The 23,707-nt window shown below is 49.9% G+C and overlaps 1 protein-coding gene across 3 annotated transcripts; it reads left to right on the plus strand.

Annotated features, from left to right (window-relative positions):
• Positions 1-1,622: 1,622 nt before the first annotated feature.
• CGN (cingulin) lies at positions 1,623-23,701 on the plus strand. 3 transcript variants are annotated; one of them, XM_031041210.2, is made up of 21 exons: positions 1,623-1,728; positions 7,096-7,976; positions 8,647-8,747; positions 8,902-8,971; positions 9,071-9,166; positions 11,016-11,143; positions 11,790-11,922; positions 12,228-12,440; positions 12,897-13,045; positions 13,256-13,388; positions 16,479-16,679; positions 16,998-17,204; positions 17,771-18,028; positions 18,991-19,161; positions 19,888-20,049; positions 21,047-21,136; positions 21,559-21,642; positions 21,753-21,871; positions 22,167-22,275; positions 22,662-22,825; positions 23,142-23,701. In XM_031041210.2, the coding sequence occupies exons 2-21, from the start codon at positions 7,110-7,112 to the stop codon at positions 23,278-23,280; spliced, it is 3,594 nt and encodes a 1,197-aa protein (XP_030897070.2). In that variant the 5' UTR covers positions 1,623-1,728; positions 7,096-7,109; the 3' UTR covers positions 23,281-23,701. The 3 variants fall into 3 exon arrangements, with proteins under 3 accessions (XP_030897070.2, XP_006728439.2, XP_081672071.1); XM_006728376.3 differs by lacking the exon at positions 1,623-1,728 and adding an exon at positions 3,922-4,193; XM_081815945.1 differs by lacking the exon at positions 1,623-1,728 and adding an exon at positions 5,188-5,348.
• Positions 23,702-23,707: the final 6 nt, after the last annotated feature.

A 23,707-nucleotide genomic window follows, 5' to 3' on the forward strand; every position in this document is an offset into this window, starting at 1 on the left:
AGGCCTCCTGGTTTTTCTTGTAATCTGTGTCCAGAGTGCTGGGGTGTGGTGTCTTCTTTACCACCCTAACTTTATATTTACTACAAATATACTAAGTACCCTAATTATTAAGGTGTTACCCGTGAGACTTCAGGTGTTTCCACTTTTCCAACATCTGGGTCAATTAACAATCTCCCATTTCAAAAAAACAGTTTTTGTTTTTGTTTTTTAAGTCTTCCCACTGGTCTAGAGACAAGTCCTGGAGGGATACTTCCTCTTCGGATCCCCACCCCCACACCCTTTTGCTGTTCCCTCCCCTAGGCACTGGCCTGTTTGATGACTCTAATCCGGGTATAATGCTTCCCTTGGAATGCGGAGACTTTGCATCCTAGCTAAGGAACTGGTAGGTGGACTTTACCCTCCAGGACCCACACCTAGTTTCGGAAGGGGGGAGGGGGGAGGAAAAGGCAATGAGCGCCAGCGAGGGCACCAGACTGTCGGCTGCATTTAAGATTCCACTTCAACCCTAAATAGGTACACAATAAATATTTGCGTGTGTGTTTTTTTTAATATTTGTTGAGAGCAGTATCCAGAGCCCAGCAACGTAAACTAATCTCCTTTTTACATATCTCAGCGGTTAAAATCGAGGAAGCCAACTTTAATGCTGTTTAACCACAGCTAGCGTTTAGCAGGGGCCTACAGTTTGCTGAGCACCCCTGACCTGACTTAACTCTTCTGGGGCCTGGGATCAATGCCTCCATCTCTTGAAAGGCTAAACTCTAAAGTGGATTCACAATCTGAGGTTGAGTCCCCTTTTGTTTAGAGTGAGGGTCATTCCTATTCATTGTAAACTTACATTCCCCTTCGATGAAAACTTACATTGACTTTTACCCAATTCCCATTCATTCAACAAATTAAGAGCCTAATGTGTGCCAGTCCCTGTAGCAGGCGTTTGGGATAGCAGCGAACACAAGAAGAGATTCTTTCCGCGGTGGAGCTTAACGTTGGATGAGAGACAAACAATGAATATGATTCAAAAAATTGAATTATGTAATTTGGAAAATGATAAAATACTACAGAGAAAAAGGTACCAGGCTGGAAAATGATTTGTGGAGGCCAGAAGATAGGGGCTGCGGCTCAGGCTGGGGAGCGACACGAGCTGAAGTCGCGGAGCTCTGGCGTTTTGAGGACCAGGGAGATACCCTCTGCAAAAGGACATCAAAGCAATCTGATTTATGTGGAGATAGGTGAAGGGCAGAAAGCGGTCTAGACAGAGATTCCCGTCGAGAACCGCGGAGACAGAAGACTGCTTTCCAGCAAGGGCGAGAAGATGCCCTGGCGGGCAGCTCCTGAGCCCGGGCGGGGGCGACCACACACGGCCAACCATTACGCCCCCAAAATGGCCTCCGATTGCCCCTTGCCGCCCCGCCCGCGGCGCTCCACCGCCCGCCGGCCCACGTGACCCAGCCCCCCAACCCCGGCCCGCGACCCCCGGTCCAATTCCCGGCGGCGAACGGCCCCGCCCCTCGAGGGAAACGGACCAACCAGAGGAAGGGTAAGGCGGGGCGGGTGGTGACGGCCAATGGGGGTGGAGCTCCGGAGGGGAGTAACAGGTTGGGGGGGGGAGGGAGCGCGGAGGGACGGAGGGGGAGGGCCCGGGAGCGGCTGGTGCAGCCCTGCTGGAGCGCGAGCCCGAACCCGAGCCCGGGAGCGCCGAGCCCGAGCCCGGGAGCGCCGAGCCCGGCTGGGGTGAGTGAATGCGGAGGGGGCAAGAGCACCTGAAAGGCAAGCGGGCCTCAGGGGCAAGGGGCGAGGCGATCCAAGATACCCTCCTCCGGGGTACAGGTGCTGCATTGGAGAGGTGAGGAGGGGAGGTGAAGCTGGGGTGGGAGTACTGATTAAGAGCTGGCTCCTACTCTAAGGTACCAGAGGCAGGTGCCTGGGAACGTGCCAGGTGAGGCTAAGGCTACTCTCAGGACGTGAAAGCATTTCAGGGCCAGGTTATCTCTGGAGGTCAGACGCCGGTCCCAGGGGCAGAGTTTCTCTTGGAGACCGAGGTGTTAGGGGGAAGTAGTTAGTCTCAGTTGGACAAGGGGTCAGAGACGTAAGGGGAAGGCATCCAGAGGTGCTGTTTCCCTGAGGTTTTCCCCCTGGCTGCCGTTCTGAGCTGGCGCTGACACCTCCTTTCCGGCTTTGAGATGTCTCTGAGGTGTGGAATCTTGCTCTGACTATTCACCTACAGGTGAAGACACTGAGGGGCAGAACAAGAAGGCACCCCCATCTCTTTGCTAGGTGTGAAACTACTTAAGCCTTCAGTTTCTGTCGCCTTTGCTTTTATGCCTGGGAGAATTTTTCCTTCTTCCTCTTCAGAGAGTGCTCTTCAAGAGAGGGATAGGAAGAAGCGTAGATCCCTAGGCCTACAAAATATGTAGAAATACTTTTTAATGAGGCCTCTGACTGGGGCTAATGTCAAACCCTCTCCCCACACACACATACTTTCTTCTGTGGTTCTAGATGGAGTCATTGGATGCGCTTTGGGAGCCTAACCAATTTCCTTGATGCCTCCTAGAAGATCCCCATTACTCCTTGAAACCCCACAAGGCATCCCTGACTCTGGGACCATGATGGCTGTCAGACTGGCAGGAGGCACCAGTGGTGTGGGAAATAGGCAGGACTCCTTAGGAGACCACAAGACTAGGGGAATTGGCACCTCTAGGTCTCCAGGCTGGATGAGAGCTGCACACTGGGGCCCAGATAAGACTTCCGAGGCAGATTTCCTTGCCTTAGGCAGGTAAGGGAACCAGAGCCAGTCTTAGCTTGGCCCCTTTGATGCCCTGCCTGAGGAAAGTTGTTGTAATTGGGAAATAATTAGCAACCGCTATGTTGTTCATAGGCTGCCTACGGGTGCTTCTGCACCTCCTCTTTCCTCCTTGATATTTGGGAGTGGGGGGCTGGCCCTAGGGGACTGCTAATCCAGAGATTTGCCTGACCCTAAGAGGATTCTGGCTTCCTAGAGTCCTTTCTTCTTTCCCCAGGCTGACCTGCATGCTATCAGTCCTGTGGGAGGTGAGGAGAAGGTAGGGTTGCTTCTCTTCATGCTGGGGAGGGGAGAACTAAGGCCCAGGAGTTGGCCAAGGCAAGTGTGGGATGAGGAATGTAACTTGGGGAACTTGAGAGGGAGGGGCGGGGGATACAAAGTCTTCCTGTCACATACTGGCCTGTCACTCACCAGGTTCTTTGTGCATCTGTTCCTCCCTGTTCCCTCTCCACCTTCTGCCTACTCCTTCAGAGCTTTGGCTCTAGGCTGGACAGCCCTTGCCCATGGTTTTGCCCCCTGCCTCCTTTGTGGTGTGGAGTTTCTCTGGTCTGCTTTATGAGCTGCCAGTGGAGTGTCCATGGCCCTCCCCTTCCCCTTGCCTCTCAAACCAGTCCAGCCAGTTTGCAGGGCCCAGTTTGTCATTGTGTTTTTTCCTCCACTGGCCAAGCTGCTCTAGCATGGCTCTCAGGTTTCTGCTTTTTCAGTGGACTGGGCCAGGAGTCCACTTGGGGTGGTTCTTTTTGATCCATGGGGAACCTTGTCTTTGTAACTCTTTCTGAGAAGATAACCAATTGATCAAGGTCACTGAGGTGTCCTTTTCTATTTTGACCATTTACTTCCCTTGTTACCTCTGAGGGGAGTTTAATCTCTATACCTCTCATTCTTCCATTTTCTAAATCTGCCAATTACGGAGCATCTAGCATGTTGCCTGGCCCTGTATATATCAGTTCTTCCTCTGCACACCCCAAACCACCCCACCCCCACTTCCTGCCAGAAGTCCAGACACCGTCACTCCTAGTTGGAAGCCAGATGCTTATGGCTGGGCCAGAGGTGATGGAATTGGGGCAGGGCAGGCTAATGAGTAACTCAGGGAGAAGTGGCTGCCTGGTGCAGGGGCAGCGTATCCTCCCTTTCCTTACAGGCTGGAATGGCAGAGGCAGACAGATGAAGTTGAATTAACCTGTGGCCTGAGCTCTTCCCAGAGTACAGTTGGTGAGGAGTACCCTGGGCACATGCCAGAGGAGGGAAAAGCAGGGGCAGGCTGTGAGAGCGAAGCCTCTCTACTCCATGTTTCCTGGCACTGGATCGCTGTTTACCTGCCTCTGGGGCTTACGCAAGACCTTGGAGCTGCCTGGCTCCCCTGGCCACGCCCCACTGTCCTCGTAACTGAAGGCGGGTAGGTTTCGGGTTTTCCATGTTGAATCATTTAGAGCTCTGCTTTCTGACCCACCCCAAAGATCACTTCAACCCCCCTGGTCCCTGACCCACCTGTCCCCAGGACTAACAGTCCATTGATTTAGGGAGTCTTTGGGACCTGGGGGCACGTTCAGCACTGACTCTGAACAACTTGGTGCGCTTGCGTGGGTGAGGGACTGTGCGCTCTGCTGGGCCTAGTCTGGGAGCTCCTTGACCTGGATCTGGAAGATCAGTAGAGGTACTGACAGAGTAGAGCTGCATTATGAATAAATCATGTGACTTCTGAGAGCTGGCAGTCTAGGCACATCTGGTTCCAAAATTATGACTGAATGGGGCAGGGAGAGGTCTTGTTACTGGGGCAAATGAGAAATGGCTGTGAGGGGGTCATTGGGTAAATCTCCCCACTGCTGTGCGAGTCTGCCTTGGTTCAGGATACAACCTTTAACAAATATTTATTGATGCATACCATGTCACCAGGCCCTGGGGCCACCGTAGTCAGCTGAGAGCTATGTTCTTTGCCGTCCAGGAGTTTATAATCTAGTGGGGGAGACAGACAGGAAACAAATCATCACTGATAAATATATAAAAATAAACAGGGTTGTCTGGCTGGCTCAGTCGGTACAGCATGTGACTCTTGATCTCGGGGTTGTAAATTTGAGCCCCGCATTGGGTGTAGAGATTACTTAAAAATAAACTGTTTAAGAAAATCATAAACTGAGGTAAATTCATTGAAGGACAACTGTAGAACATATAACATGGTTCTGATCTAGTTTGTGGGAGGAGGTGGTTGGGAAAGCCTCTGAGGAAGTGACATCCTTCTGTGAAGCACATGAAGCCAGGAAGGTCCTGTTAGGAGGAACACATGTATGCAGGGTAACATTTGTTGTCAGCTTTGTGACAGGCATACATGCTGCTAGCTATGTTTCATGTTTTGTCATTTTCCCTTTTTTCTTTTTTTTAAGATTTTATTTATTTGAGAGAGAGAGAAAGTGAGTGGGGGGAGAGAGGGGGAGAGAATCTGAAGCAGACACCGTGCTGAGTGCAGAGCCCAACGTGAGGCTCGATCCCAACGACCATGAGATCCCAACCTGAGCCGAATCCAGGAGTCAGACGCTTAACTGACTGAGCGACCCAGGTGCCCTTATTTTCCCTCTTTTTATTAAAAAAAAATAATGGAACCTAAGTAAATGACATGCAAGAATCTGAAGTGTAGAACATGATAAAATTTTTACAGCTGTATACATGTAATTATTATTTTCTAATTCTCACAAGTATTACCTCATGAGGTATTATCGTTATACTTATTTTACCGATGGGGAAACTGAGGCTCAGAAAAGTTGGGATTTGCTCAAGGTTATATACATCCAATGAAGAGCAGGGCTAAGTTCCTTTTTTACTGGATGAGGTTTGGAGAACCTTTGCCTTGTAGCTTCTTTCCTGGTCCCATCTCTTACTTGAATTCTAACAAAGGACCCTGTCAACTAAATATCCTTTTGTTTGGAGTATCTGAGGTTGGCTAAAGTCCTCCCCAATGCTGGAATGGTGGGAGGACCGGGGTCCTTTAGTTCAGGGTGGGCTTGGAGGTGTCCATGAACCTCTTGAGATTCTGTGGTAAAAGCTTGGGTGGACTGTTTCTTGGGTGGGGTGCATTACTTTAATCATTCTCTCAATGGAGTCTCAGAACCAAAAAGGAGAAGAACCATTGCCAATAAGGGCTCCTCCCTCGCTATTCCTTTCTCTGGAGGGGAAGGGCTGGGAATGCTAGGAATGTTCTTCCCACCAAGCCCTTTCTCACCTGCAGCTAGGCCACTCCCTTCCCCTCTCACCCCCGTTTCCTGGGTTTCCTAGCTTGTCTACAGTCCCTGAAGGGGGCCTTGCCAACTTTCCTTGGCCGAGAGCTCCACTGGGAAATCGAGCTGGGTATGTTTGTGTGTCTGTCCGGGTCTTGATATACTCCTCCTCCAGTTAAGTGCTAGGCTGTGGTGGAGATTAGTCGCAGGGCTGGGAAGCTGGAGTTTTTATTTGCTTCAAGGAGAACCTGCCCTCCCCAATTCCTGGAGCCAGAGCACACCTGAAATATATTCCATTTGCCGACTCTAATCTTGGGTTGATGTGGACTGGAGGAGTTGGCCTATGGGTGGTCCTGGCTCTGGCCCTCATGTGGGACAAGTCTGCCTATCCTAGGGCCCTTTGGACTGACATTCTTAAATGTTATTTAAATCTTTTTTTGAATAAACAATACATCTACATGGTTCCAAATTTAAAAGGGACAGTAGAAAGCTAGTTACTCTCCCATCTCTGTCCTTAGCCCCCAGGTCCTCCAACCCAGAGGCATCACTGCTATCCTCCCAGAAATGGGATGGCATACCTTGAGGGGGTTGTCTTCTGTATTTTAAAATGAGCTCTGGGAGTAGAGGGCCCCTTTTCTCCATTGGGATAGAGGTATCTATAAGGTGGGGTTTGGGTTCTGCCTTCATTGGAGTTGGAGGAGGCACACCATGCTATGGGTGTACGTGCGGAGATCAAGCAAAATCATTAAACTCTCGACAAAGCCAAGCTCCCTAGGACTGTATTAGAGGAAATGGATTCTTCTAAGTCAGTGGGTTTCAAAATCTGGAATCTGGACCAGCAGCATCAATATCTCCTGGAAATTTGTTAGAAATGCAAATTCAGACCTACTGAATCAGAAGCTCTGGGGACAGGGTCCAATAGTCTGTGTTTTCATAGGCCCTTGAGGTACTTCTGCTCAGATAAAATATGAGAACCACTATTCTATGTAGAAGGAACGACAAGGTAACAAGCCACACAAAAGCCAGACAGGTGGAGGTTTCTGGGTTTCTACTCCCAGTCTCTCAGCTTTAACTGTTTTCTTAATTTTCTAGGAACCCTCCCATTCATGGAGCAGGCATCCACCATGGCTGAGCCCCGGGGCCCTGTAGACCATGGAGTCCAGATTCGCTTCATTACAGAGCCAGTGGGTGATACAGAGATGGGCACCCTACGTCGTGGTGGGCGACGTCCAGCTAAGGATGCAAGAGCCAATACCTATGGGGTCGCTGTGCGTGTGCAGGGCATCGCTGGACAGCCCTTTGTAGTGCTCAACAGTGGGGAGCAAGGTGGTGACTCCTTTGGAGTCCAGATCAAGGGGGCCAACAACAGAGGGGCTCCGGGAGCTCTGAGCTCTGACTCGGAATTCCCGGAGAGTTCCTACTCTCATGCCAAGGAATTTCCTGCCCACTCACAGGGCAGCATGTCTGATGAGGAGCCTGGGGCCCACTGGAATGGAAGGCTACTCCGATCCCAGTCCCAGGCCTCACTGACAGGCCCTGCCCCTGTGAGTCCGACCACCAGGAGCACTAGCTTGCTGGAGTTGGCCCCCCAAGGAGCTTCCCCTGGGAGCACCATTGACACTGCTCCCCTATCTTCAGTGGACTCACTCATCAACAAGTTTGACAGTCACCATGGGGGGCAGGCCCGGGGCCGGACTGGCCGGCGCATGCGGACGCTGCCCCCTGAACAACGCAAGCGGAGCCAAAGCCTGGACAACCGGCTCCCACGGGATACCCTTGAGGAACGGGAGCGTCGGTCCCCCAACCACTGGACTCCTAGCACAAAGCATGACAGCCACATGGGCAGCTCCAAACAGTCGGCCCAGACCCAGAGCCCTCTTGGTGGCTTTAGCCGTTCCCGTCAGACCCAGGACTGGGTCCTTCAGAGTTTTGAGGAGCCACGGGGGAGAGCCCAGGACCCTGGCATCCTGCAGGTCAGACCTCATTCCTCTGTGGCTTCCAATCCCTGACCCACCAGCCCAGGGACCCCTTGCTGATTCAAATAACTTAAGGCAGAAGGTTTCTACTTTTGTTCTCCACTTTACCTATCTTCTTCATAGATGATATTCACATGTACAAGATACTTCCATGGAAACTGTGAAATTAGTCTTCACAAGCATGAGAGTCCCGTGTTACTGCCCGGCCATGAACTGTGCCTCAGTCACTAGCATTTGCTAGGTCTGCAGCATAAGTAAGGCAGGCCTGGTAATACGAGCAACTTCCAGTGCTCTTGTCAAAACTCCCACCTTTGTCTCCCACTCAGGAGTGTAAGTAAGTGGGGGAGCGACTTCTTAAGCCTGTTCATTTACAAAGTCTAATACGTTAACTGTCAGTAGCAACAAATAACTTACCACAGAGCTCCCAGCTAGTTGAGATCTGCTTGTCAAGGAGAATCTGGCTTGCAACAATAGTGAGAGGTGTACCCTGCTTGGACCTCTCCTGGGCCTGCTGCTCAGGCCTCAGCGGTGTTGCCTCTTTTCCCCACGTGAGGCCTGTTCAGCATGCTTGGAGGGCCTCGTCTCCCACCTGCCGCTTCTGCGCCATCGGAACATCACGCACACTGCTGGCTTCATCTTCCTGTTTCTCTGGGTTTATGTTTTGCAGTTCAAGTCAACTCCAGACCTTCTCCGAGACCAGCGGGAGACAGCCCCACCAGGCAGTGTGGACCATATGAAGGCCACCATCTACAGCATCCTGAGGGAGGGGTGAGTGGGGGCCCTCCCAACAGCAGAGTCACACACCTCCCCTCTTTTCCTTCTAGCTTCCTTCCCCACCTTCCCTGCCCTTGGCTCTTCCTTCTCTCATCTCTGCTACCTCTTCCCTCCCTTAGCCTTTGCTTCTATCCTTTTTATCCTCCAGAAGCTCAGAAAGCGAAACCTCTGTGAGGAGGAAGGTCAGTTTGGTGCTGGAACAGATGCAGCCTCTGGTGGTAAGTGGCTACCTCCTGGTGGGAGCAGGGGGGCAGTGTTGGGCCTCTCAGGCCTGGGTCTGGGTGTGGACCTGTTCTTTCCCGCCCTGTCTCTGGCAGATGGCTTCTCCTGGGTCTGCTAAGGCCCTGGCTGGGCAGAGTGAGCTCACCCGAAAAGTGGAGGAGCTTCAGCAAAAGCTGGATGAAGAGGTGAAGGTGAGGGGAGACTGGAGGTGCAGGAGGCACACAGGACACGGGAGAAACTGTGGCCTTGGTTGCTCTTCCAAGCGATCGAATGAGCACTCGTGTGTTCTGTGATACGAGACAAGCGTGTGTGCTGGTCCCACCAAGGACTTCTGGGGTTCCCTGGAGCTTAGGGAGAAGAGCACATTCATCAGAGCTCCGACTACCTTGAATTCATTTCCTTTGGAAGTTCCCACCCTGGCTTTGCTGTTCACTGGCTGTGGATGCCTTGAGCAGCTTACTTCCCTCAGTCCTCTTCACTGCATTATGATGATGGCAATACCAGTAGCTGTCATTTATTGAGTGTACTTTATATATATATTTATGTATATTTATTTGAGAGAGGGAGAGAGAGAGAGAGAGCATGAGCGGGGGGAGGGGCAGAGAGAGAGGGAGAGGGACAAGCAGACTCCATGCTGAGTGCAGAGCCTGGATCCCAGGACCCCAAGATCATGACATGAGCCGAAGTCTGATGCTTAACCAACTGAGCCACCCAGGCACCCCTATTGAGTATACTTCTTGTAATAGGTACCATCCTAGGTAATACGTAATAATTATAGTGATCTGTAAAGTAGGTATTGTGGACCCTTTCATGATAAGAAAACTGAAGATCAGACAGGTTAAGTGACTTGCTCAAGGTACTAAGTTACAGAGAAGGAATTTAAAAATTCAGGTCAGCCTTATGTGAAAGTCTTATCTACTCCCTTTAAAAAAAAATATTGTGGGGCACCTGGGTGGCTCAGTTGGTTAAGTGTCAGATTCTTGATTTCAGCTCAGGTCATGATCTCACGGTCGTGGGATCGAGCCCCGTATCAGGCTCCATGCTGGCCATGGAGCCTGCTTGGGAGTCTCCCCTGCCCTTTCCCCCACCCTCGCATTCTCTCTCTCTCTTAAAAAAAAAAAAAAAAAAAAAAAAAATTAAAAAAAGTTTAAAAAATACTGCTCTCACCTCTCACAGTATTGCCTTGTGTGTAGTTGGTACTCAGCACTCAGTAAGTATTGGGTTGTAACTCCCCTTATTTCCTGGAAAGCAGAATAGTGTCCTGGTTAAGTGGTCAGCTGTGGAGTCAAACTGAGTTCAAATCCTGGTAACCGTTGGCTGTGTAACTGACCTTGGGCATGTTCTTTATATGTTCTAAGCCACTGTTTCCTTAACTATAAAGTGGGGATAATAATTGTACTATATTATTTATCTATGGCTGTGTAACAAATTACCTCAAAACGTAGCAGTTTGAAACAATCATCTCCTGGTGTCTTGAGGACCCAGAGTCTGGAAGCAGCTTAGCTGGGTAGTTCCAGGTCTGTTATGTAAGAGTTTCCAGTCAAGGTATTGGCTGGGGCTATAGTCATTAGAAGACAGTGGGTGTTGGCTGGAGGCCTCACTTCCTTGCTGTGTGGACCTCTTCGTGGGGCTGCTTGAATGTCTGCACAGTATGGCAGCTACCTTCCCCCAGAGTGAACCATCCAAGAGAGAAGAAGGTAAGGAGGAAGCTGCAGTGCCTTTTTAGGACTAGTCGCGGAAGCTACACATCGCTTCTTCCTTTTTCTGTTTGTTAGAAGAGAGTCCTTAAGTCTAGCCCATACGCAAGGGGAGAAGCTTCACCTCTTGAAAGGAATGTCAGAGAATTAGTGGACATACTTTAAACCATCATAAGTCCCAAGGCTTGTTAAGAGAATTAAATCCAGATAATAAACACAGGGTTCGTAGTAACAGTGCCTGTCATTTAGTGAGTCAGTAAATGTTAGACATTTGCATTACTCCTGGTCCTCCTGGGAGGCTTTGCCTACTCTCCACCTGCTTTACTCGCCCTGCCTTTTCCAGAAGCGGCAGAAGCTAGAGCCATCCCGGGCTGGGCTGGAGCAGCAGCTGGAGGAGAAGACAGAAGAGTGCAGCCGACTGCAGCAGCTGCTGGAGAGGAAGAAGGGGGAGGCCCAGCAGAGCACCAAAGAGTGCGTGCAGTCGATGGTGCATATGGGGCTGCTTGGGGACAGAGGCCAGAGTTGGAGGTGCCACCTGGGTGGGAGAGATGGAGAGAAATCTCTAGAAGCTAGAAGGGGCAGACAGAGATAATTTAAATATAGGAACTTTCTCTTTACTTTCTCTGTTGGTAATGGTGATTGTGCCTGAGTTGGGGTACCTGGATTTGCCTCTCTAGTTCAGAATCTAAATCTGTAAAATGGGTTTAATAGTACCTACCTCACAGGATGGTTCATTCAGCAGATGTTTTTGCAATGAATACGGTGTGGCAGGCACTGATCTAGGTTCCAGGCAGTGAACCATTCATATGACGAGCACTGCTCTCCAGAAGCATAGTTTCTAGTGGTGGCAGGGGTGTGGGGGGAGACAGACAGTAAATAGTGAACATATTAGGTAAGTAAATTTGTAGCATGTGAGAAGGTGGTAAGTAGAGTAGGTCAAAGAAGATTGAGGGCCGAGTGGTGGAGGAGCAGGTTCCAGTATTAAATAAAGTGGTCAGGGGAGGCCTCATTTAGATTTGAACAAAGAAGGAGGTTTAAATGAATTAATATATGTAAAGTGTTTAGAAAACTGCTTGACACCTAGCGCTTGATGATATTATCTATTATTAATTATTAGGCTCCAGAACATGAAGCTTCTTGTGGATCAGGGTGAAAGGGCACGACATGGGCTGGAGACCCAGGTGGTGGAGCTGCAGGACAAGCTGAAACAGGCCCAGGGGCCGCAGTCTGCTAAGGAGGCACTAAGGAAGGTAGGGAGCAGGATGGCTCCCACAGCCTCTGCCTCCTTTCAGCTAGAGCACCCTCAAATCTGTTCACCTATAGTTTCCCCACAGTATGGGCAGTAGGTAGCTGATTATGGGTACCCCTTAGTGTGCTTTCAGACAGATCCAATGGTGGGGTGGGGGTTAGAGCCCAGAATGATGGGCAGAGAGCACCTGGTACTGAGCCTGACAGGTACAAGGTGCTCAGTAAATATTTTTGATTGATTAAATGAATGAATAGGCAGGCAGATCCTAGTAGAGTCACCTCTGTACTTCCATCTTCATTTCCCCAGGACCTGTTAGAGACCCGGGAGCTTCTGGAAGAGGTCTTGGAGGGCAAACAGCGGATAGAGGAGCAGCTGAGACTGCGGGAGCGGGAACTGACAGCCCTGAAGGGGGCCCTGAAGGAGGAGGTGGCCTCCCGTGACCAGGAGGTGGAAAACGTCCGGCAGCAGTACCAGCGAGATGCCGAGCAGCTTCGCCGGAGTATGCAGGACGCAACCCAGGCATGTGACCAGAGCGGGGGCTGCCAGAAGAGGGCACCCTCCCACCCCCAAGAGGGAGCCGCCTTGAGGTTTCTTGGTATTTTGGGACTTTCTTGGTTGTAACTGGAACTCCCTCTAAACGACACATGTGAGATGTAATGAAAACCTTGGCCAGAAAACCTACAAGGGCAGAGTGAAGGGATGCAGGCCAGGAGCATCATGAAGGTGTATGACCAAAGTCCCATGGCGAAATAAATGGGGGAGGCTTCCTGTAAATGATAGCGGCGGCGGCGGGGGGGTTGCTGTGACTTGGGGAGAGCTTTTTGCTAGTATCGCACCAGGCACCACTGGGATCTCACAGTGTGTAGCTGGTGTGGTGTCCTCTGGGCCTGAGCCTCCCCTTCCACACACTTAGACTTTGGTCTGAAGTGCGTTCTCCCTCTGAGCCTCCTGGCCCCCAACTGTCTCCTTCCCTAGGACCATGCTGCATTAGAGGCGGAGAGGCAGAAGATGTCAACCCTGGTGCGGGAGCTGCAGAGGGAGCTGGAGGAGACCTCAGAGGAGACAGGGCATTGGCAGAGCATGTTCCAGAAGAACAAGGAGGAGCTTAGAGCCACCAAGCAGGAGTAAGGACTTTGCCTCTCTCCCAGGAATGCTTATCCATGTTTCCTATATCCTGCTTCTTTTCTACCCATGCTGTGCCCTTTACTCTGCTGAGAGTGGGTGCCCAGTCTGTTGGCTTCTGGGGAGGTGATTTGCATTGTCCTGCTAACTTCTCCCAGGCAGGTGGCCTGACCTTGTTCCCTTTCCCTTTGCATTCACCTGGCTGGGCTCAGACTCCTGCAGCTGCGGATGGAGAAGGAGGAGATGGAAGAGGAGCTTGGGGAGAAGATGGAGGTCTTGCAAAGGGAATTAGGGCAGGCCCGAGCTGGTGCTGCAGACACTCACCAAATGGAGGAACTCAAGAAGGTACTTGGAGGGGCACCTGGCTGGCTCGCTCAGTGGAGCATGGGACCATTGATCTCAGGGTTGTGAGTTTGAGCCCCATGCTGGGTATAGAGATTACTTAAAAAAAAAAAAAAAAAAAAAAAAGGTACTTGGATTTGGGATGTGGAAGGGCAGGTTGGGGTGATGGCCACTGACCTCGCCTACCCATGAGGTTCCCTGTGTACTTGGTTTTCAGGACCCACCTTGCCTGCTCAGCCATCTCTCTCCCCCACACACTCTTTGATGCAGTTGGGCTGCTCTTGAGTATACAGGTTTTTAACAGAAAGGACTCCTGGTTGGGTTCTAGCCAGAGGCTGCTGGCTGCCTCCCAAGAGACCTCGGCGGGGGGGAGTAGCATTTAGATGGATTTGTGAGACTCCAGGGTCATTTTTGCAAGCTTGGAATTTGGTCCGCACAGGGAGAGTTGCTCTGTCAGGAGGGGGTGGGAGAGTGGGGAGTGGGGCAGGATGATGGACTCATTAACTACATCTATTAAACAAACATTTACAGTTAGAATGCCAGTTTATTAACTTGTAACGTGAAGTGTCATCACACAGACTGGAATATTTGCATCGGCATGGCCAGCTGACCTACTTGGGAAGCCAAATTGCAATTTGAAGGCTGCTTAGAGTATAGAATCTAGACGCAGGGATTTTATCATGCATGGATGTTTTATAAATGATGAGGTCATCAAATTGAAGCGAATACAAATATCTCTTCATATTTCTGGTATAGGTTTATGAAGGACAAGAAAGCAACTAATTATTTTGGATGATTTAGAAACTTAGAAAATATTTTTGTTAGTATAGGGAAGTGGCACTTAGGGCCTCCTGAGGATCCTTCTAGGTTTATAGTTCTTTGATTCACTGCACTGGATATGTAGTTGGTGCTCATTTAACAAGTATTAATGAATCAATGCTTGTTTATCATGCCTTTACCATAAGACTGCCTAATTGTAATCAAGGTAATCATATTTATTAATCGAGTAAAGAAGTATAGCTCTAAGTGATGATTTTCCAGATAAATAAAAGTCTGAGCTTACACAAAATACTTGAAAAAAAATGTAATAAACATTGACCAAACATACTTTTAGTGATTGTGAAATGAAAAGTGCTCTTAAATTTTTCTATGTTAATATGAAGTTAACAAATATCAAGGATAGTCTGAAGTCTGTTCGCTATATTAGTCGACATAATAAACTTGGACATTCCTCTGGGCAATCTTAGTTGATTTATCATATGAGATAAAGCTAAAAAGTAATAACTAGTGCTTCATTTATCTCATAAATGAAGTATATTTTATCAAGTACTCACTCAAACAACATACACATTAGGAAAACAGACCCCATCCAGTGTAGACCACACGCTGTGCTGTTCTTTTTCTTTGTAGTTAGTTTTGTTAGTGTCTTACATCAAAAACTCAAAATATATAACCTTTCAGCCTAATTATGGTACTTTCTGAATTTCAGAAGTAGCTAATAGCTAAAGAACTAGAACTAGAGCTCATATTTTAATTTTTTAAAAAATATTTTTATTTTTATACCCAATGTGGGGCTCAAACTCACAGCCCCCAGATCAAGAGTTGCATGCCCTACCCATTGAGCCAGCCAGGTGCCCTAATACTTAAATGTTTTAAAAAAGAAATGAGGGCAGCACCACTATTTATTGTGTAATATGTTTTGGTTTTCAACATATTTTCTTTTGTTTTTGAAATAGCCAATCCTATTTTAGCCACACCCTCACCTACTCTCACTTCATGTGATTTTTTTTTTTTTTTTTTTTTAAAGATTTTATTTATTTGACAGAGATAGACACAGCGAGAGAGGGAACACAAGCAGGGGGAGTGGGAGAGGGAGAAGCAGGCTTCCCGCTGAGCAGGGAGCCCGATGCGGGGCTCGATCCCAGGACCCTGGGATCATGACCTGAGCCGAAGGCAGACGCCCAACGACTGAGCCACCCAGGTGCCCCCATGTGATTTTTTTTTTTAATGGAGATTTATTTCACATACCATAGAATTCACCCTTTTAAAGTGTACGATTTAGTGTTGTTGGTTTTTTTTTTTTAAGATTTTATTTGTTTATTTGATAGAGAACACAAGCAGGCAGAGTGGCAGGCAGAGGGAGAAGCAGGCTTCCCGCTGAGCAAGGAGCCTGATCAGGGACTCGATCCCAGGACCCTGAGGTCATGACCTGAGCTGAACGCAGACGCCCAACTGACTGAGCTACCCAGGCGTCCCTTTGTGGTTTTTAGTATATACACAAAGTTAAACATCCATCATCACTATCTAATTAGAGAACAATTTCATCACCCCAAAAAAGAACCCCGTATCCATTAGCAGTCACTTTCCCCAGCCCTTGACAACCACTACTCTACTTTCTGTCTCTATGCATTTGCCTATTCTGCACATTTCATATAACTGGACTCATGTATGTCTGGTTTCTTTCACTTAGTATAATTTTTTTTGAGGTTTACCAATGTTGTAGCAATTATCAGGACTTCATTACTTTTTGTGGCTGAATAATATTCTATATGGATGTACCACATTTTGTTTATCTGTTTACCAGTGGGTGGACATTTGGGTCATTTCTATATTTTAGCTCTCATGAAGAATGCTGTTTGTTACGAACATTCACGTGAACGTGTTTTTTGGGAACATGTTCTCAGTGCTCTCGAATATATATCTTGGAATGGAATTCATATGGTCACTCTATAGTTAACTTTTTTTTTTTTTAAAGATTTTATTTATTTATTTGACAGAGAGAGACACAATGAGAGAGGGAACACAAGCAGGGGGAGTGGGAGAGGGAGAAGCAGGCTTCCCGCGGAGCAGGGAGCCTGATGCGGGGCTCGATCCCAGGACCCTGGGATTATGACCCGAGCCGAAGGCAGACGCCTAATGACTGAGCCACCAGGCGCCCCTCTGTGGTTAACCATTTGAGAAAACTGTCAGACCCTTTGCCCAAGTAGCCACAGCATCTTTCATTCCCCCAGCAATGGATGAGAGTTTCGGTTGCTGCGCAGTCTGGTATCCCAGGCCGCGTCTGTGCCCTGTCACTGTCCCCCTCCCTTCCAGGAGCTGCGCCAGACACAGCAGGAACTTAAGGAACTGAGAGAAGAGCAGCAGAGCCAGGAGGTGGCTGGGCGCCACCGGGAGCGGGAGTTGGAGAAGCAGCTGAGGGTTGAGGCTGATCGGGGCCGGGGGTTGGAACAGCAGAACCTCCAGCTACAAAAGACCCTTCAGCAACTGAGACAGGACTGTGAAGAGGCTTCCAAGGCAAGGGGAGTGGGCACAGGGCTTAGGAGGTGGAGGCTGAGGGGTCTGGAGGGCATGGAAAATTCCCTACCATGGGTATGTACAGACCAGATCCTTGATCCTAGGTGTGTGGTTAAAAGTAGGCAGGATTTGGCAGGGGGGAGGCAGGGCTGCACCTGGTGATAGCCACCACGTCTCTGTAGGGGTGGGCTTCTCAGGGGCACTACCACTGTTGAAGTCTGTCTAGTTCTTGCGGGCTCTCTTGGGTGTGGCTTTCCTGGCGGTGGGGGTGACCTGGAGCCCCGGGGTCTGAGCTGCCCCTCCCCGGACTGGCCGCAGGCTCAGATGGCAGCAGAGGCAGAAGTGGCAGTGCTGGGGCAGCGGCGGGCAGCAGTGGAAACGACGCTTCGGGAGACCCAGGAGGAGAATGACGAGTTCCGACGGCGCATCCTGGGTCTGGAGCAGCAGCTGAAGGAGGCCCGAGGCCTGGCGGAAGGTGGGGAAGCGGCGGAGGCAAGGCTCCGGGACAGGGTGCAGCGGCTGGAGGTCAGTGCTTCTGCCCACACCGTTGGCTTCCCCCTGGCCCGCCCTCCTCTCATCTTGGCTAAATCCCCCCCAGCTAAATCCTCAGCCACCCATTTTATTTTGCCCCGAGTGTGCTTCCATTTGCCTTCCCAATCCACTGTTAAACTCGGGTTTATTTCCTGGAGCGTGCTTTGCTGTGGACGTCTTGGCCCTTGCACTGCTATTTTTTTTTTTAAGATTTTATTTATTTATTTGACAGAGACAGAGATAGCGAGAGCAGGAACACAAGCAGGGGGAGTGGGAGAGGGAGAAGCAGGCTTCCCCTCGAGGAGGGAGCCCGATGTGGGACTCGATCCCAGGACCCTGGGATCATGACCTGAGCCGAAGGCAGACGCTTAACCACTGAGCCACCCAGGCGCCCTGCACTGCTATTGTTGTCTCTTATTCCCATCCTGGGCTTGTTCTCTGTGTCTTGATTTCCTCGCTGCTTCCTCTGAGCCTGTTTTCACTGCCCACCTTTTTTGTCAATCACTCTTCTTCTGTCCCATCTATTCCCCTCCAAATGGCTTATGTCTTCCCTCTCCCAGGCAGAGAAACAGCGGCTCGAGGCGGCCCTGAACGCGGCTCAGGAAGAGGAGGGGAGCCTGGCAGCTGCCAAGCGGGCACTGGAGGCCCGGCTGGAGGAGGCCCAGCGGGGGCTGGCCCGCTTGGGGCAGGAGCAGCAAGCACTGAACCGGGCCTTAGAAGAGGAGGGGAAGCAGCGGGAGGCGCTCCGGCGGGGCAAGACTGAGCTGGAGGAGCAGAAGCGCTTGCTGGACAAGACTGTGTGCCAGCTCAACAAGGAGGTGGGACACGGGGTGGCCTGGGCTCTCAGGAAGAGGCCCAGCTCTTACGGAAGCTTGGTGGCAAGGGGTGGGGGGTGGTCAGAGTGTGTGGTGTTTGCTTTCCTCAAGTTCATCGCTGGGGAGGCCAAGGCCAAATCTTTACAGAGGGGTGTCCTTCCTCCCGCTCCTCAGTGTTCTTGTCCTCCCCCATACATCCCATTCCATGTGGTCTTGGTCCTTGGAGAATGTCTAAGGGAATTCTCCCTTAGACATCTGTAAGACCTGAACATAAGAATCCTCATTAGTAGAATTTTCTGTTTGGGGTAGGGAAAGGAAAGTTCTGTAATCCCTCCCTAGATGTCTTTAAGACCTAAACACAGGAATTTTTGTGGGTGGAATTTTATATTTGGGGGAGGGCAAGGAAAAAAGGAAATAAATTGCATTTTTTTAGGTAAGGTTCCCCTCCTAATCTCTTACTTTATAAAGCTAGAGCAAACAAAAATATTTCATCAGTTCTAAAATGCACATTGCATCATCTCTGAAGTTGACTTATGTCTTATAACTGATGATTACAGTTCAGTTGGCAGGTTTTTCTTTCTTAGTGGTACATCTTACAATCATTGGCTTCTTGGGTTTGTTGAAATATGGTCATTTAAGGTTAACTTTGTATCAGACACTTTTATAAGTACTTTACATCATTATTGTAATTCTCACAACAACCTTGTGATGGTAGGTACCATTATTTTCCCATTTTACAGGGAACTGAGACCCAGAGAGGGTAAGTAACTTGCCTGTGGTCACATAGCTAATAAGTGGTAGAGCCAGGATTTGAACCCAGGCAATCTGTATACCACTACTAGCCATACTAGGGACCTAGGCCCAGGGGAGAGCAAGGGAGGGCTGCTTCGGCTATAAGGAGAATCTGGGGCTCGGAGGAGGGACAGAGGTGTAGTGCTAAAAAGGCTCTTTTCTCTGCCTCTCAGCTGGAGCAGATTGGGAATGACTCTAAGCAGGCCCTGCAGCAGCTTCAGGCCCAGCTGGAGGATTACAAGGAGAAGGCCCGGCGGGAGGTGGCAGACGCCCAGCGCCAGGCCAAGGAGTGGGCCAGTGAGGCTGAGAAGAACTCAGGGGGGCTGAGCCGGCTTCAGGATGAGGTAGGAGGAGAAATGGCCAAATGTCCTTGGTTTTAAGGTCATTGCCTCTTTTTTCTTTTTCTTTTTTTTAAGATTTTATTTATTTGAGAGAGAGTATAAATAGAATCTTAAAAAAAAAAATCTTAATACTGCAGTGTCAGTGGAAGTGTGGTTATCAAAACAGAGGCATGTCTGACACAGAGTAGGTGCTTTAAATATGATAGCTGGTTTTATTTTTATTTTTTAAAAATGTTAGCTAGTTTTAATGCTTCACAATCTTTTACAGTAACAATTTGTAACAATTTTGTGTTTTTTGATTACATTAAACCCTTTTTGTTTTGTTTAAAAAAACCAAAAAAACCCAAAAAGTCTCAGTACCCAACCTGGATCCTGTATTACTTAAATCACAACCTCTGGGGCGGGGACCCAGGATCAGTTGTCTAAAAACGACTTAAGTGATTCTAATTTGTGTAGGGCATTTTAAAACAATAAAGAAAATGGACTAAGAGCTCCTTTCTACCTGCTAGATAGGACGCTGCCTGATTCCTGAATTGTTGAATAAAGCTAGCTAGATCTTCAAAGAGAAGAAAATGGGACTAAAAGTTGACCTGCTTTTTATTACCACCATGCTCTGGCAATTCTAAAGAATGTCAGTGATGAAACATTTCTCCCCACAGGGGCAGACTGCTCCCATCCCTCAGCCCCCACCTTACTTCTCCAAGCTGTTGCATTTTTCCTTCTGCCCAGACCCAGAGGCTACGGCAGGCCCTGCAGGCATCTCAGGCTGACCGGGACACCGCCCGGCTGGACAAAGAGCTGCTGGCCCAGCGACTGCAGGGGCTGGAACAAGAGGCGGAGAACAAAAAGCGCTCCCAGGATGACAGGACACGGCAACTCAAGGGTCTTGAGGTGACGGCGTGGGGGTGGCGGGGCAGGGGCGGGGTGTCCAGGTCCTGGCACAGGTGGGACTTCCGTGGGGGAAAGGAGCCAGGACATGCCAAGCCCCTTTTCTGTGCTAGGTATCGAAAGCTGATAGGCCACAGCTGATGGGTTTTGTTTGAGTGCAGTGTTTTAAATGACTTTGGGTTAATTGCCAGTGTTTGAAATTTATACATGTCACTTACTTATATATTCTGCTCTCTGGCTCCTTTTGTCCATTTGGAAAATCTGGTAACACTGAGCCTCTGTCCTGAGTTGTCTGCAGGGCAGCAGTTGGCTGGAGCTGAGCAGTGGCATCGCCCCTTCAGAGTGAACAGTGGTCTCCAGGTTGCTCTTTGGCAGTGATGATAATACCAGTGCAAGCAGCAAACACATATTATGCCACATGCTGGGCACTCAAGGCTCATTGAGTCCTGAGAATAACCCTGTGGGGTAGGGTCTCCATTTTATAGATGAGGAAAACAGACACTCAGAGGGGTTAAGCAACTTGGCCATGGCCCTTCTGCTAGGAAGTGGTAGATGTGATTTTCAGACCCAGGCCACGTGGCTCCAGAGCCCATACCCTTAGCCTCTATATGGGACTGCCTGGCTACTTCCTTGGTCTGAACCCTGGCACTTTGGTTTCTGACTCTCCATCCCAGCTTTGGCTCAGGCACTTTGGTTTCTGTCTGTTTCCCCATTAGGGAACTAGGGCTGCCCCACTGAGGAATCGATTCTGGGGTTTGTCATCCTGCCAAGGGCCAAGACTAGAGCTGGCGCCACCACCCTCTCCCCTCAATGCCACGCCTGGCCAGCAGAGGGTGCTAGCTCCATGCTGGCTCTGGGCAGGGGCAAAGACCAGCTGGTTATGGGACATGGGAGACAGGAAGGTCTGTGGAGGCTGGGCTTTGGAAGGGTCCTGGTTGGGGTTTAGCATTCTGGTGTCCAGCATGTGGGGCAGAAGGAACCTCTCATTCCTCTGCCACAGGAAAAAGTCTCACGGCTGGAAGCGGAGTTAGATGAGGAGAGGAGCACTGTGGAGCTGCTGACAGAACGCATGAGTCGTGGCCGGGACCAGGTACCCCCTTCCTTAGCCCTTGGCCCTCTCAAAAACACCTCCACCCTCCCATCATTCATAATCTGGAGAATTCTGGCTGCTGAATCTGTGCATGGCTGGTGCTACTTCAGGGTCTCCTCTGCTTCAGGACGGGTGGAGGGAAGCCAGGGATTTGAGTGGGAGAAGGAATCCTGGTGGCCTGGGATCCTCTCTGCCCTGAGTCCAGGTTGCTTCCATTCAGAAGGGATGCTAGTTCCTGGTGAGATGGAGGGAGGAGGCCCTGTTTAAATTCTGTGGCTCCTCCCATTTGAATAGGCTGTGATTTCTTAGTTGCCTGAGAATTGTGGGGATTCAGAGAGCAGCCTACACTTTACTCTGCTTCATGGTTCACCTGGCTGGTTCATTGTTAGCCCTCCGCAAATCTGGCTCCTCTCATCCACTAGGTAGACCAGCTGAGGACAGAGCTCATGCAGGAGAGGTCTGCTCGACAGGACCTGGAGTGTGACAAAATCTCCCTGGAGAGACAGGTGAGCAGGGGAGTAAGGAGTCTTGGGGATAGACTCCAGGAGGCAGGTAGAATGACCATGGGAGGGATCAGAAGTGGAGTGTGACCACGAAGACTTTCTGTCCCTCTCAGAACAAGGACCTGAAGAGCCGGTTGTCCAGCTTAGAAGGCTTCCAGAAGCCCAGTGCCAGCCTCTCTCAGCTTGAATCCCAGAATCGGGAGTTGCAGGAGCGGCTGCAGGCTGAAGAGAGGTGATGTGAGCCCATCCTCCCTCTCTCCCTCTGGGCTTTTCTCTGTCTTGCATGTCAGACATGGCCAACCTGGCCTGATCTTTAGGGGGATCCTCTCTCTTGGTAAAGAGCAGAGGGAGTTGCAGAACTTCTGAAATGTGAATGACCTCTTATCTCCCCAGTTCTTTGGATCTGCCCCTGGATCCTCCCTAGTGTGACGTGACTCAGAGGAGTTCATGGAGGCTGGAGGGGGCCAACTAGGGTTTCCTTTAGAAATGGCGACAGCCATAGACACCCCCCTACCATACTCTCCTAGGGAGAAGACTGTTCTGCAGTCCACCAACCGAAAACTGGAGCGGAGAGTTAAAGAGCTGTCCATCCAAATTGATGACGAGCGGCAGCATGTCAATGACCAGAAGGACCAGGTAAGGATGGTAGCCGGGGCCAAGCACCCATATGGTAAGCATATACCATATGTGTGTTTGCTTGAAGGCCAAGGGAGGCCCCATCTCATAGGTCTTCCTAGCTTCGACTCTCCTTGTGTAAGGATGGAGACTAGACTGGAGGCACTGGATTAAAAGTCATAGTAAGCACATGCATTGAGTGTGATGTGCTAGGTTCTCTTTCTCAGTGTTACACATGTATGAACTCATTTAATCCCCAAAACAAACCTGTGAAGTTAGGGAACTTGCACATGGTCACGACATTTTTCTAGGGCAATGATCCCTTGTCAAAATTGCTACAGGGGAGGGTCCCAGTCCATGGTAGCAGCAGATACTTTCCTAATGTGGGGACTTGGTATCCTGCCCAGCTAAGCCTGAGGGTGAAGGCTTTGAAGCGGCAGGTGGATGAAGCAGAAGAGGAGATTGAGCGACTTGATGGCCTGAGGAAGAAGGCCCAGCGTGAGCTGGAAGAGCAGCATGAGGTCAATGAACAGCTCCAGGCCCGGATCAAAACCCTAGAGAAGGACTCCTGGTATGGGCTGCTTTTCTGTCCCCTGGCTCAATCAGGATAGTCATGCGGGAAGGGAATGGGTTCTCTGGAGCTGAATAGGGAGGAGGATCTCTCTAAGATGGGATTCTGCAGTCACTCCTTCCTGGCTGGAAGCCTGTATAGTTATTCTTTAGTATCTCAGCCCACTGTCTATATATATCCCATCTCCTCAGATCTCAGGTTGGTGGGGGATCTTGTACCTTGAGGCCTTAGGACAACTGGGAGTGTCCTTGGCATGAAAAGCATGGTTGTCTCAATCTTTCTGTCTCCCTCCCTTACAAGTATTCCTTTCTCTCAGGCGCAAAGCCTCCCGCTCAGCTGCTGAGTCAACCCAGCATGAAGGGCTGAGCTCAGATGAGGAATTTGACAGTGTCTACGACCCTTCTTCCATCGCATCACTGCTTACGGAGAGCAACCTGCAGACCAGCTCCTGTTAGCTTGGGTCCACAAGGGACCAGAAACCACACTTGCGGCCTGCCCTGGCCAGGCCTATTCTGCCCTGCCAAGCCTTGAATTCCTCATTCCTGGAAGGGGGACCCAATTATTCAGCCCTAAGACTGGAGGGGTGTGAGCGATGGTGATAAAAAGAGCATCAGCACTAAGCTGGTAAACGGGCTTTCCCTTTCCTCTGGAGGAGTGGGTATTTTAGGCCAACTGAGCCCTTCCCTTAAGTGCCGACCCTCCTTATCCTCCCTCACAGCAATAGGATGGTCAGCATATAGGCTGAGGGGGATGGAGCAGGATAGGAAGGGATAAGACATTGCCACGTATATAAAGCTTTATTTCTTTAGCCCTTAACCCTCAGGCTCAGGGAAATACCTTAGTGATTTTGCTCCCTTGACTCCTGCAGCGTGTTTTCCTCCC

The sequence above is a fragment of the Leptonychotes weddellii genome, chromosome 4, assembly GCF_054177405.1.
Source record: "Leptonychotes weddellii isolate Sample4059 chromosome 4, ASM5417740v2, whole genome shotgun sequence".
In the NCBI taxonomy this organism is placed as follows: domain Eukaryota; kingdom Metazoa; phylum Chordata; class Mammalia; order Carnivora; family Phocidae; genus Leptonychotes; species Leptonychotes weddellii.

Bases quoted from the DNA above. Each gene is read 5' to 3' on its own strand.
- CGN (XM_031041210.2), top strand. From the start codon at position 7,110: ATGGAGCAGGCATCCACCATGGCTGAGCCCCGGGGCCCTGTAGACCAT. The intron at 21,137-21,558 runs GTACCCCCTTCC...CTCATCCACTAG, and splicing joins TGAGTCGTGGCCGGGACCAG to GTAGACCAGCTGAGGACAGA. The intron at 22,826-23,141 runs GTATGGGCTGCT...CCTTTCTCTCAG, and splicing joins ACCCTAGAGAAGGACTCCTG to GCGCAAAGCCTCCCGCTCAG.